Source organism: Mus musculus, chromosome 5 (genome assembly GCF_000001635.26).
Source record: "Mus musculus strain C57BL/6J chromosome 5, GRCm38.p6 C57BL/6J".
Lineage (NCBI taxonomy): Eukaryota > Metazoa > Chordata > Mammalia > Rodentia > Muridae > Mus > Mus musculus.
The window spans coordinates 142,573,173-142,585,672 of record NC_000071.6 but is presented as its reverse complement, the minus strand read 5'-3'; the positions used below and the strand labels follow the sequence as shown (position 1 = coordinate 142,585,672).

At 49.4% G+C, this 12,500-nt stretch overlaps 1 protein-coding gene across 3 annotated transcripts in view; it reads left to right on the top strand.

Moving 5' to 3' along the window:
• Positions 1–12,500, top strand: part of Mmd2 (monocyte to macrophage differentiation-associated 2) — a 45,457-nt gene that overhangs the window by 23,264 nt on the left and 9,693 nt on the right. The window contains exons 1-4 of one of the 3 annotated variants that reach the window (XM_011240988.3): positions 1–3,465; positions 5,411–5,492; positions 10,327–10,487; positions 10,802–10,876. The exon at positions 1–3,465 is cut by the window's left edge and continues 1,488 nt beyond it. In XM_011240988.3, the coding sequence (XP_011239290.1) occupies positions 5,415–5,492; positions 10,327–10,487; positions 10,802–10,876 (314 nt within the window). In that variant the 5' untranslated portion in view covers positions 1–3,465; positions 5,411–5,414. The remainder of the gene's footprint in view (positions 3,466–5,410; positions 5,493–10,326; positions 10,488–10,801; positions 10,877–12,500) is intronic. The other 2 variants (NM_175217.6, XM_006504753.4) reach the window with 2 other exon arrangements.

The window sequence follows — 12,500 nt, the reverse complement described above, 5'->3', positions numbered from 1 at the left end:
AGGGACCTGAGTTCAGTTCTCAGCACCCACATACAAACTCGGTGTGATATCAGCCTCCACATACAAAATGGGTGTGATATCAGCCTCCACATACATGTGGAAGCACACACACAAAATAAATAAAACACTTCTTATAGAAGTAAAAATCCAAATTGGGCCAATGAAATAGCTCATCAGTGAAAGGCGCTTGCAGCCAAGCATTGCAGCCCGAGTTTGAGTCCTGGCACACCCACTAGATAAAAGGAGAGAACCAACCCCTGTAAGTTGTTTGCCGACCTTCACATGGACACCTCCATCCACGCCCACACACACCCTTTAGATAAAAGGAAAGAAGACCTAACAACACCGCGGAATCACAGCTGCATTATACTAAATCAGCTAAAAACCTGCCCTAAAGGTTGTATACTGGGGAAAAGAAAACAGAAGAGTTGAGAATTATCACCTAAATGATCTTCCACAAGGATTTTTTTTTTTTTTTTTGTGCAGTGTTGTGAATAGAAAACAGGGCCCCATACATAAAAAGAGGTACTCTACTGCCAAGCCAAGTGCCACGTCCCAGCCCCTCCCTGGGGGATTCTAGGCAGGGGCTATACCACTGAACCACGCCCCAAGCCCCTCACTGGGGGATTCTAGGCAGGGGCTATACCACTGAGCCACACCCCAAGCCCCTCACTGGGGGATTCTAGGCAGGGGCTCTACCACTGAGCCACGCCCCCAGCCCCTCACTGGGGGATTCTAGGCAAGGGCTCTACCACTGAGCCACGCCCCCAGCCCCTCACTGGGGGATTCTAGGCAGGGGCTCTACCACTGAGCCAGGCCCCCAGCCCCTCCCTGGGAGATTCTAGGCAGGGGCTCTATCACTGAGCCACGCCCTCAGCCCCTCCCTGGGAGATTCTAGGCAGGGGCTCTACCACTGAGGCATGCCCCAGCCCCTCACTGGGGAATTCTAGGCAGGGGCTCTACCACTGAGCCACGCCCCAGCCCCTCACGGGGGGATTCCAGGCAAGTACTATGAGCACTGAGCTGCATCCTCAGCCCTAAGGTTTCCTTTAGCATGGTCCGTTTTGCTCCTCTTTGACACATTTGTGCAGATTGTTTTCTATTCAAGCACAGTTCCCTCCCACCTAGGAATGTGCTTTGTCTTGATCTATCTATTGGTTCTCCAAAACAGGGTCTCATGTAGTTCAGGTTAGCCTCAAACTCACTGTGTAGTTCAGGCTGCCCTTAAGTACTGATCCTGACTTGTGATTACAGGCATGCGCTGTTACACCATCTGCACTGCTATTTAAGTATGATGGTGAGCCTGTGGCCAAAAAAAAATCCATTTCGGCTCCTACCTGTTACATGTTACAAAATACGGAGACAATTTTATTATATACAAACTCAAGCATAAAAGGTGACTTTACTGCCATTAAAAATGCCTGTCTGGGGCTTTTGGAAGAAAAACCGCTGGGTCACAAGGAGTTAAGAGAAAAGTCCATGGGTCTTTGGGGTGGTGGGAATGGTTTCTTGGGCCTCTGCCAAGGCATGCTCCCCCCACCTTCAACCCTCCCCTCCCCGCTCCATTCAATAGCTACAGCCTAAAGGAGAGACAAGGGGAGTTCTGTGGAGACAGAAATAAATAAATAATGGTCTGCCCTAGGTCTCCACGGCAACCGTGACATCACCCTGGACCCGCACGGCTGGCACCATGGGTGGCTTACCCGGTGTTAAAGGCACAGGGGAGGATACTGTGGTGCCTGGTGACAGGTGCAGGGCCCCACCCACCCCCGACGCCCAGAGGGTGATAAGCTTGCCCACCCGTGGCTCTCTTTACCAGCTGTCCACCCACTTGTAGACCAGCTGTTGACAGCATCAATGGCCACTGCCTCTTGGGGGCTTTGACAGAGTGAATCGACACTCCTGCTGTGAGCTGGACCAGCGTCCTCTGCCTGCAGGAGCGGAGTAGCCAATGCCCCCGTGCTTGAGCACACATAGCTATTCTCTCACAGTGGTTGGAGGGCTGAGGTCCAGGATGGAAGGATGGGAAGGGCTTTGTAGCTCTGACGTCTCCTCCTCCAGGTTCTGGGACCTTTGCTGGCTTGTAGACAAGTTGCTGCCATCACTGTTTCTGTGGCTTGAGGTCATCTTTGCCCTGTAATGGTCTTAAATGACATCCTGTTCTATGTTGTCCTCTGCCCTCTTTAAAATTTTTGTTGTGGTACTGGAGCTTGAACATAGAGTCTTGCATATGCCAAGCCACGCCCCCAGCCCCTCACTGGGGGATTCTAGGCAGGGGCTCTACCACTGAGCCCCAGCCCCTCCCTGGGGGATTCTAGACAGGAACTCCACCACTGAGCCACTCCCCAGCCCCTCACTGGGGGGATTCTAGGCAGGTGCTCTACCACTGAGCCACACCCCAGCTCCTCATTGGGGCATTCTAGGCAGGGGCTCTCCCACTGAGACACGCCCCCAGCCACTCATTGGGGGATTCTAGGCAGGTGCTCTACCACTGAGCCACACCCCAGCTCCTCATTGGGGGATTCTAGACACTGAGCCACATCTCCCAACTTCTTTTTGATTTGAGTCAGGACCCCACTAACTATCCCAGACTTAGTCTCAGCCTCACCATCTGTCTCCAGCATCTCTCAAACTTGTGACTCTCCTGTCTCGGCCTCCCAAGTCGCTTGGATAATAGACCTGCGCCATTAGGACTGGATGCCTGGATTATTTTTCTTTTAAGTGTATGGGTGTTTTGTCTGTATGTCCATGTCTCAGATCCCCTGAAATGTAACTTACAATTTGAACTCTGATTGTTTGGAAGAACAGCCAGTGCTCCTAACTACCGAGTTAATTCTCCAGAGCCTGCATGTCTGCTTTATAGTCTGTCCCTGCAAAGGCACATAGATGGTGGGATGGAAAACCCTGGGAGTTGGTTGCTATGCTCCTGAAATCCTGAGACTTTCAGGCTGGAGTGTTCATTTTCTCATCTGTCTGATGAGCACAGCGTTACCTTGTGCATGTGACATTGGGATATGTGAGTAGGACTATGCTTACTGCTGGACAGATGTGCTTCCATGACAAGGGCTGGATACCGGGGAAGCGCAGTGGTCAGCGCAGGCAGGACAGAGGAGCCAACCAGGTCTCCAGAGTCATCTAGGCCGTCATCTGATTCAGACACAGGAACACCAGGACAGGACAAACCCCGGAGCCAGCACTGGTCTGCTTCCTCCAGCCTTTGTTCCTGCCTTGCCACACCAGCACTTCAGAAGATACCATGCAGAAAGCATCCAGTAAATACTCCATGAGGTGTAGGAGCAGAGAGCAAGCTCACTGAAAAAGCTCCGGCGTACTTACCAACATGAACCCGCTATACAGAAGTGCTCAGTGAGTGTTCCCTGAACTGTCCCTGCCACGGAGAGAGCAAGAGGAGGTGCTCCACAGGTGCTCCATCTGCTGTATCAGCAGAGACCTGGCATACAGAAGGTACTAAATGGATGCCCTGGAGTCCTAGTATTGATCCAGCATACCAGTAAGACCTTAAAGGATTATGATGCACAAAGACCTTTGCACTGTACATTTTGGGGGAATGCACAGTAATAATTGTGTTTGTGAGTGTGTACATGAACCTGCATGTGAACACCAGAGCGGGTTCCTGGGCGTTTCCATCATCCTCTAGTTTGTTACCTCGAGATGGCCTGTGTCTAACAGGCCTGGTTAGATTGGCCACTGAGACGTTGGGATCTGTCTGTCTGTCCCCCACCCCCACCCCCCAGGGCTGGCATTACGGAGGTGTACAACCATAACCAACTTTCCACACGGGTGCTTGGGATTCAGTCTCAGGTCCTAGTACTTTTCCCCACTGAACAGTTCCTCTGCCTACATAACTGGGGTCTTAAGGGAGGATCTCAAAGTCTTTGGGCAGCTGACTCCCTCTGGTGGTGGATGCTGGGCAAAGCACCTCAGAGAACACTGCCCAGCTGCCCGGCTCTGTCTGAGGCAGTGTAGACCTGGGAAACCTCTTCCTGGCCCCGCTGGCTCTCAAGTGTCATCCGGGCTAAATGAAGTGCCCTTCACACTCCTATCATGGTAGAGCCAGCTTCAGAAGTCACCAGTTCTGTGCCACCTGGTGATGTCATTTCTCTGCTCCAAACTGTGCTGTGTGACAATAGAGGGGAGGATTGAAGGCATTTTGAAGGAAGGGCTCAGACACCAACATACCAGGAACGCTTATTATTTTCAAATATTTATTTATTTATGAGACAAGGTCTCGATATGTAGCTCTGGCTGGCCTGAAACTCTCTACATAGTCCAGGCTGGCCATGAACACACAGAGATCTGCTTGCCTTTGCCTCCCAAGAGATGCTCACCACAACTATTTATTAATGTGTATGTTGTGCGTATATAGGTGTCCATGGAGGCTAGGAGTGCATCAGATATCCTGGAACTGGAGTGCTAGGTGGTTGGGAGCTAGATGATGTGGGTACTGGGAACTGAACGTGGATGTTTTGCAAGAGCGGTAAGGACTCTCAACCACTGAGCTATTTCTAGCTCCAGGAATTCTTATTTTTAAGAACGCTTTTCATCCCAGCACTTGGAATGCAGAGGCAGGAGGATCTTTGTGAGATTTGAGGGCAGCCCGATCTACAGAGCCTGATCTAGGATAGCCAGGGCTACACAGTCTTGAAACGAGAGAGAGAGAGAGAGAGAGAGAGAGAGAGAGAGAGAGAGAGAAAGAGAGAGAGAGAGAGCGCATTGGTCTAAGAATGAAGCACCCCTACTTCTATCCCTGAATGACGCAGGTATTATGCAAGGGCACCAATTACACCAGTGTATGAAGTCCTGAGGACGGAACTCGGAGCTTTGCACCTGCTAGGAAAGTACTCAGGTTATAGTCCAAGTCCCAATAAAGGTTTTTTTATTTCCTAAATTAATATCATGTTGAGGATTAGACATGAAGCACTTAGCAGTAAAAACGTTTAACTTAAGACCAAGGAGTTGGTTCACTAGGTTGAGTGCGTGCTGTGCACACATGGGAACCTGAGTTCACATTCCAGAACCGATGTAAAAGGCTGGTGCCTGTACCACCAAAACTTGCAGCGAGGAACTGCCGGAGGCAGAGACAGGTAGATTTCTAAGGCCCACTGGCTAGCCAGCCAGCCTGGTTAGCAAGCTTTGGGTTCAGTGAGAGACCCTGTCTGAAAATAAGGGAGGAGTGTGATTGAGACAGGCATGCAATGTCACCTACTGGCCTATGTGTGTACACACAGAGGCAAGCACCAATGCATGCACCATGCAAGCACACACATGCAATTAAAAATAATACTTGGAAAGGGGGCAGGAAGGAAGGAGAGGAGCGAATCTGCATGGGTGAGAAGCTGGACTCTGGCTCTCTCGGCCAGGCTTTCTAAAACCCTGCCTCTCATTGCAGGTTTATGAATGACCGAGTCCCGGCGCACAAGAGGTACCAGCCCACTGAGTATGAACACGCAGCAAACTGTGCCACCCATGCTGTGAGTTAACTTGTGGGGTGCTGACATGGGGACCCTTCAGGGTGGGGGCAAGGAAGGCACTCTTCCTCAATCCGTTGTGTATATGTTGTCTCTGTGTGTGTATAAGCAGGTGCCCATGGCAGTCAGAAGAGGAGGTCAGGTGCCCTGGAGCTGGAGTTACAGGCAGTTGTAAGCCGCTCAATGTGGGTGCTGGGATGGAACCCAGGTTTTCTAAAAGAGCACTGAAGGCTGGATGTGATGGTTATGGTTGTGATGGTCTCCTCCTCCTCCTCCTCCTCCTCCTCCTCCTCCTCCTCCTCCTCCTCCTCCTCCTCCTCCTCCAAGACAGGGTTTCACTGTGTAGCCCAGGTTGGCCTTGAACTCAGAGATCCACCTGCTTCTGCCACTGGAGTGTGGTGGTGATTAAAGGAGGGGGCCACCACCGCCTGGCCTATGGTGCACATCTTTAGTTTCAGCACTTGGGAGGCAGAGGTAGGAGAATCTTTGTGTGTCTGTTGCCATTCTGGCTTAGAGAGTGAGCTCCAGGACAGCCAGAGCCACATAAAAAGATCCTGTCTCAAGGAAGGAGGAGGAAGAGGAGGAGGAGGAGGAGGAGGAGGAGGAGGAGGAGGAGGAGAAGGAGGAAGGAAGGAAGGAAGGAAGGAAGGAAGGAAGGAAGGAAGGAAGGAAGGAAGAGAAAACAGTCGTCTCTTTGGCTCTTTATTTATATTTTTGTGTGTGGGCGCCTGTATGGAGTTGGAGGCAGCTCTCAGGGGTCAGTTCTCCATGTGCACTGTGGGGCTCAGGGCTCAAACTCAGGGGTCAGACTTCCATAAAAACTTCGGCCCACTCCACCTTATTTTGTAGGATTCTCTGTCACACTCACCTGCTGACCCCAGGGATCTGCCTGTATCTGCGTCCCAATGCTGGGCTTCCAAAAACACACCAAGTGGCTCGTCTTTTGACACGGGTGCTGGGAATGTGAATTCAGGTCCTCATGCTTTACTGATGGAGCTGTCTTTCCGGTCCTTCCTGTCCCCTCCGGTGTGACCTGCTCTCAGGGCCCCATAGGATGACAAGGATCTAAGGAAAGCACTACGGACTATGGAACTGAGTACGCCTCTCACTCAACAAACCCCCAGTGGCTTCCTAGTACCCAGCAGAACATGTACCCGCTCTGGCTTGTCTCTGGCAGGCCCCAGCTCTCCGCTCACACAGCCACACTGCCACACTCTTGTCCAGAGCCCCTGACTTCCTCTGCTGCTTGCCATTCCCATGACTTCATGCCTTTGCATGTGGTGTCCCCATGGAAACTTCATGCCTTTACACATGCCGTCCCCCTCCCGGGAACACTTGCCACCCCGATCCACCCTGCCTATCCAACCCCTTTCACTATGCAGCCAAGGATGAGCTTGAGTTTAGTCCACACCTCCTGAGTGCTGGGATTGCAGGTGTATACTACTCTGCCTGCTTTATGTGCTGCTGGGGATGTCATTTGGGAATGACACACAAGCCCTCTGTCAACACAACTATGGGACTGTACATTCCATAAACCTTGAAAGAAGACTGGAGACATAGTTCAGTTGGTAGAGCCTTGAACAACAGTGAGAGGGAGGCCTTGGGCACCATTCCCAGCACTGCAAACCAGAAAATAAACCTAGAAGGACTTTTGGACTTTTCATCCTAAAGCAATGATAAATGTTTAAGACGATAGCTGTCTTTGACCTGAGTTTGGTTCTCAGCATCCATAGCTGACAGCTCACAACAACCTGTAGCGCCATCTTCAGGGGACTCTACTGCCCTCTTCTGGCGTCCATTGGTACCTGCACTCACATGCACCACCTCTTAACATAGTTAAAAAATAAGTACTTGCCGGGCGGTGGTGGCGCACGCTTTAATCCTAGCACTTGGGAGGCAGAGACAGGCGGATTTCTGAGTTCGAGGCCAGCCTGGTCTACAAAGTGAGTTCCAGGACAGCCAAGACTACAGAGAAACCCTGTCTCGAAAAACCAAAAAAAAAAAAAGTACTTAATTGATGATGATGTGTTGGTTGTGAAGAAGAAGAAGAAAGGAAGAAGGAGGAGGAGAAGGAGAAGGAGGAGGAGGAAGAGGAAGAGGAGGAGGAGGAGGTAGAAGAGGAGGAAGAGAAAATCTGCATAGAGCCAGGTGTGTTGACACAGGCCTGTGACTCTAGCCTTTGGGAGGCTGAGACAGGAGATAGTTAGAGTTTGAGACTCGTCTGCTGAGAGAGCCATTTTCAAACAGAAATTTCATGGTACCACATTAGCATGTACAACTTAAAAAAATCTTGTGTGTGTGTGTTTGTATGCAAGAGTGTGAGCACCTGTGTGTTGAGAGCGGGGACAGTTGCAGGTGTCATTTCTTACCGTCCACCTTGCTGGTCTGTTTCACTGGTGTAACCCAGGCTGGCTGGTCCATGAGAATTTGTGTATTCTTTCTTCTCAATGTGGAAATGTTGGGATAATGTAGAAGCCGCAGGATTATAGACATGTGCTGCCATGTCACCTAAACCACAGGAATAAGGGTCCTAAATAGAGGTGTTGAGGAGACAGAACAGGAATGGGGAAATAAAGAAGACTGAACACTGATATCAGGAGATCTGCAAGCACTCGTGACTCATACCATAAGCATAGCATCCTTTTTTTTTTCTTCTCTCTCTCTTTTTTTTTTTTTTTTTTTTTTGAGACAGATTTTCTCTGTTGAGCCCTGGCTGTCCTGGAATTCACTTTGTAGACCAGGCTGGCCTCGAACTCAGAAATCCACCTGCCTCTCTGCCTCCCGAGTGCTAGGATTAAAGGCATGCATCACCACGCCCGGCCTTCTTTTTTGGGTTTTTGTTGTTGCTTTTGTTGTTGTTTCTTTCCAGAGACAATGTTTCTCTGTGCAGTCCTGGCTGCCCTGGAACTCACTGTGTAGACCAGGCTAGCCTCACAGATCCTCATGCCTCTGCCTCCCGAGTGCTAGGATTTAAGGCGTGCATCGTCCTAGATACTATTTGCAGGGGCAAATGAGACAGAGTCAGCAGAAATCTATCACACAATGGGATGAAGTCAGCAGAAAGCTAATCAAGCAATGTTGCACAAAAGGGACACAGCGTATCTCACGTGTGTCACAGACACAGTGGCCTTGGGACTGATAAGCACAGCCCTTAGTAGGAAAGAGTTGGGTTCCCGGGATCTGGAGTTGCACCTCCCCCAAGATTCTGGCCCCAGGCCATTACTGGCTCTGTCAAGCATGTTCATGCTTTTAGACAAAGAACTATGTTCCTTCTCCACCCATCAGGGACTCAGGGAAAGCCTTGGATTGCCCTGGCTCCAACAACCTTGTCTGGCACTATGTGGGGTTCTCGGGATCTGGACTCAGGTCTTCACAGTTGTGTGGCAAGTGCCTTTCCCATGAGCTAGTCCTCCAGTCCACTATGTGCAAGTTTTATTTTGTGATTGTAATTTCCTGTCTATGGATATTTTTCCTGGATATATGTCTGTTCACCATGGGCATGCCTGGTGCCCATATAGGCCAGAGGAGGGCATCAGATCCCTGGAATTTCACACAGTTGTGAGCCACTACGTTGGTTTTGGGAATTGAACCTGGTTCTCTGGAAGAGCAATGATTGCTCTTAACCCCTGAGCTGTCTCTTTTGCACCCAATACAATTTGTACATTTTATTTGTCAGTTAAAGTTTTGGGAAAGTGAAAATGGAATCTAATCCTCTAAAATAAAATGTCTCACTCCTTAAGTGGCACTGTTATCGTTCATGTGCTTGGTAGGCACCGTACTGCCTAGGTCTTGGGCTGTGGGATCTAGCAAGGGTTCTTAGCCTGTGAGTCGTGGCTTCGGAAAACAGCCCCTCCCCCATTTCTGATAGTCTTAGGAACTGAGACACTGCTCAGTAGCAAAGCTGTTATAAAGTAGCAACAAAAATAAATTTATGGCTGGAGGATCCTAAGAACATGAGAAAAATGTGTTTTCTGATGGTCTGGACCCACACAGGTTGAGAAGTGCTGATCAGGAGAAAGGGAGGGAGTGCAGAGATCCTGGGACTCTGTGCCCCCCCCCACCCCGGCACTGTTCAAAAGTCTGAGACTATGCAGTGGACGTGGCTCAGTGGGTAAAAGGCTTTCCACACAAACATGAGGACCTGAGTTCAATCCCCAAGGCCTACACGGTGGAAAGAGAGAACTGACTTCAACCTCTGATAGTGCACTCTGACTAAAGTGTACACACACAACCACGCACACACACCCACACACAAACACTGAACAAAAATATTTAAACAAGCAGAGCGAACAATGGCTGAGGCTTGCACATGCACAAGCATAACCCGGTGCCATAGAGTCACGTCACGAGGCTGCTATGCTCTGTATCACACACCGTCTGCATCACACATGAAAGAGGGTCCTTGAGCTTCAGCAGTTAAGAACACACACTGAGCTGGGCGTGGTGGCACACGCCTTTAATCCCAGCACTTGGGAGGCAGAGGCAGGCGGATTTCTGAGTTCGAGGCCAGCCTGGTCTACAGAGTGAGTTCCAGGACAGCCAGGGTTACACAGAGAAACCCTGTCTCGAAAAACCACAAAAAAAAAAAAAAAAAAAAAGAACACACACTGCTTTTGCAGAGGACCTGAGTGTGTTTCCCAGCACCTTTGTCTGATGTCTTAAAACCATCTGAGAGTCCAGCTTCTAGGGTTCCAATGTCCTCTTCTGGCCTCTGCTGCCTCCTGCGTTCATGTGCAAGCCCCTCCCCCACCCCACACATAGACACACAATTAAAAAGAAAACAAATCTTTATAAAAGATTTTAAAGGCTGGCCGTGATCTGTCTTCTCTCCCTATAGTTCTGGATCATTCCCAGCATCCTTGGCAGCTCCAACCTCTACTTCCTGTCCGATGACGACTGGGAGACCATATCTGCCTGGATCTACGGCCTTGGCCTCTGTGGCCTCTTTGTGGTATCCACCATTTTCCACACAGTCTCATGGAAAAAGAGCCACCTCAGGTACCTGTGGCCCGACCCACTCATGGGCACACACTCCAGACATACACAGTCAGAGGTGTGTTAGCGTTCATCCTAATGGGGGTCCCGAGGCATCTCCAGAAGCCCCCAGAATGGCAGGCAGCCTGGGAAACCTTGCTCTGGTGGAGAGACAGGCTGGAGGGGGAGTTCTCTCTACAGGGTGGGGTAGTGTGGGGTGGGTGCCTCCCTCAACCCCATCTCTCAGTCTCTCATCCCCTAGGCAGTGCTGGGGTGCTGCTGGGCTTCCCCGCCTGCACACAGAGGCTGTGACCTGCTTCCTTCTCTCCCTGCCCTAGGATGGTAGAGCACTGCCTGCACATGATCGACAGGATGGTGATCTACTTCTTCATTGCCGCCTCCTATGCTCCTTGGTGAGTGCCAGTGCCCCCACCCCCACTGGCTGCCTTCCTTTCTCCTGCTTGAATTTGGGGGAGTGATTGGTGACCACACAGACAGGGAAGTAGGTAAGAAAACACGCTCGTCCTTACTCTTATGCCAAGAATTACCTAGTGTATCCTTCAAGAGTTGTTGTAGGCAAAAAAAAAAAAAAAAAAAAAGAGCAAGTGTGAATGTCTGTGTATATGCAAATACTTGTGCATATATTAGCATATATCAGCATATATTCACAGATATCAGTCGATGCCAATGGCTTTATAGAGGTATAGACACACTTGCACATATTTGCAGATATGCATGTGATTTTTTTGTTGTTTTTTAATTTTTTTTTCATGTGTGTGTGACTCAGTCTCAGCCTTGGATTTCTGGTCCTCCTGCCTCCACTTTCCAAGTTGTCGAGATTACAAGTGTGTAAGACGGTGCCTGGCTTATACTTATGTTTTAAAAGCTTTACTTATTTCTGGGTGTGGTGCACATGCCTTTAATCCCAGCACTTAGAAGGCAGAGGCAGGTGGGTCTCTAACAGGCTATGGTCAGCAGGGCTACATAATGAAACCCCTTTTCAAAAAATGTATTCATCTTTAATATGTTTTTATCCTTTCCCCCACCACCATGGTTCAGGGAAACAAACTGGTAATCTACCACTGAGCTACACTTTCCCTCTATGTAAGGGCAAGACAAACACATATTGTGTATTATCGAGTATGTATTTAGACGAGTGTGTGGCATGTGCTTGCAACCCCAGACTTTGGGAGGCAGGGAGATCGAGAGTCTGAAGTCAGCCCTGGCTACACAGTGGGCTCCTGTCTCAAAAAGAAAATAAAACCCAAAGTATCTATTTCTAGTGTTATCTTCTGCCTATTTTCCTTTGTGTGTGTGTTTGTGTGTGTGCCTGTGTATGTGAACACTTGTGTTTGTGGGTATGTGTGTGTGATGTACATGTGTGTATGCATATCTTATGTGTGATGTCTAGTATTATCCTCCATCCTTCTTATCCTTGTTTGCTGAGGCAGGATCAAGAATTCGAATGATCCTGATTCTTCCACACAGAAAGCAGAGAGAGGGCTGGAGAGATGGCTCAGTGATTAAGAGCACTGACTGCTCTTCCAGAGGTCCCGAGTTCAATTTCTAGCAACCACATGGTGGCTCACAACCATCTGTAATGGGGATCCGATGCCCTCTGCTGATGTGTCTGAAGACAGCGACAGTGTACTCACATACATGAAATAAATAAATAAATCTTAAAACAACTACATCAAAAAACACTCTATTAAAAAAAAGGAAACAGAGAGCTTTTTTTTTTTAATTACTGTGATGTGGGTATAACTCAGGCTTCTTTCACAAGTGCTAGGTAATCATTCTCCCCCCGCTTTATGAGATGGGGTCTTGCTGTGTAGCCTTGACTGCTTATGAATTTTCATGAGCAGATCCTCTGACTTCAGTCTTCCTGGATGGCTGGGACTACAGGTGTGCCACGCTCAGCTACTTAATGCCTTTGTGACGACAGTTACATAGTGAGCAGAGAGCTTCCTACTCAGTGTCCGATTCCTCCTCTTTATCACCATCACCCTCATCTTCCTTCTGTCTCTTCAGCTCCCT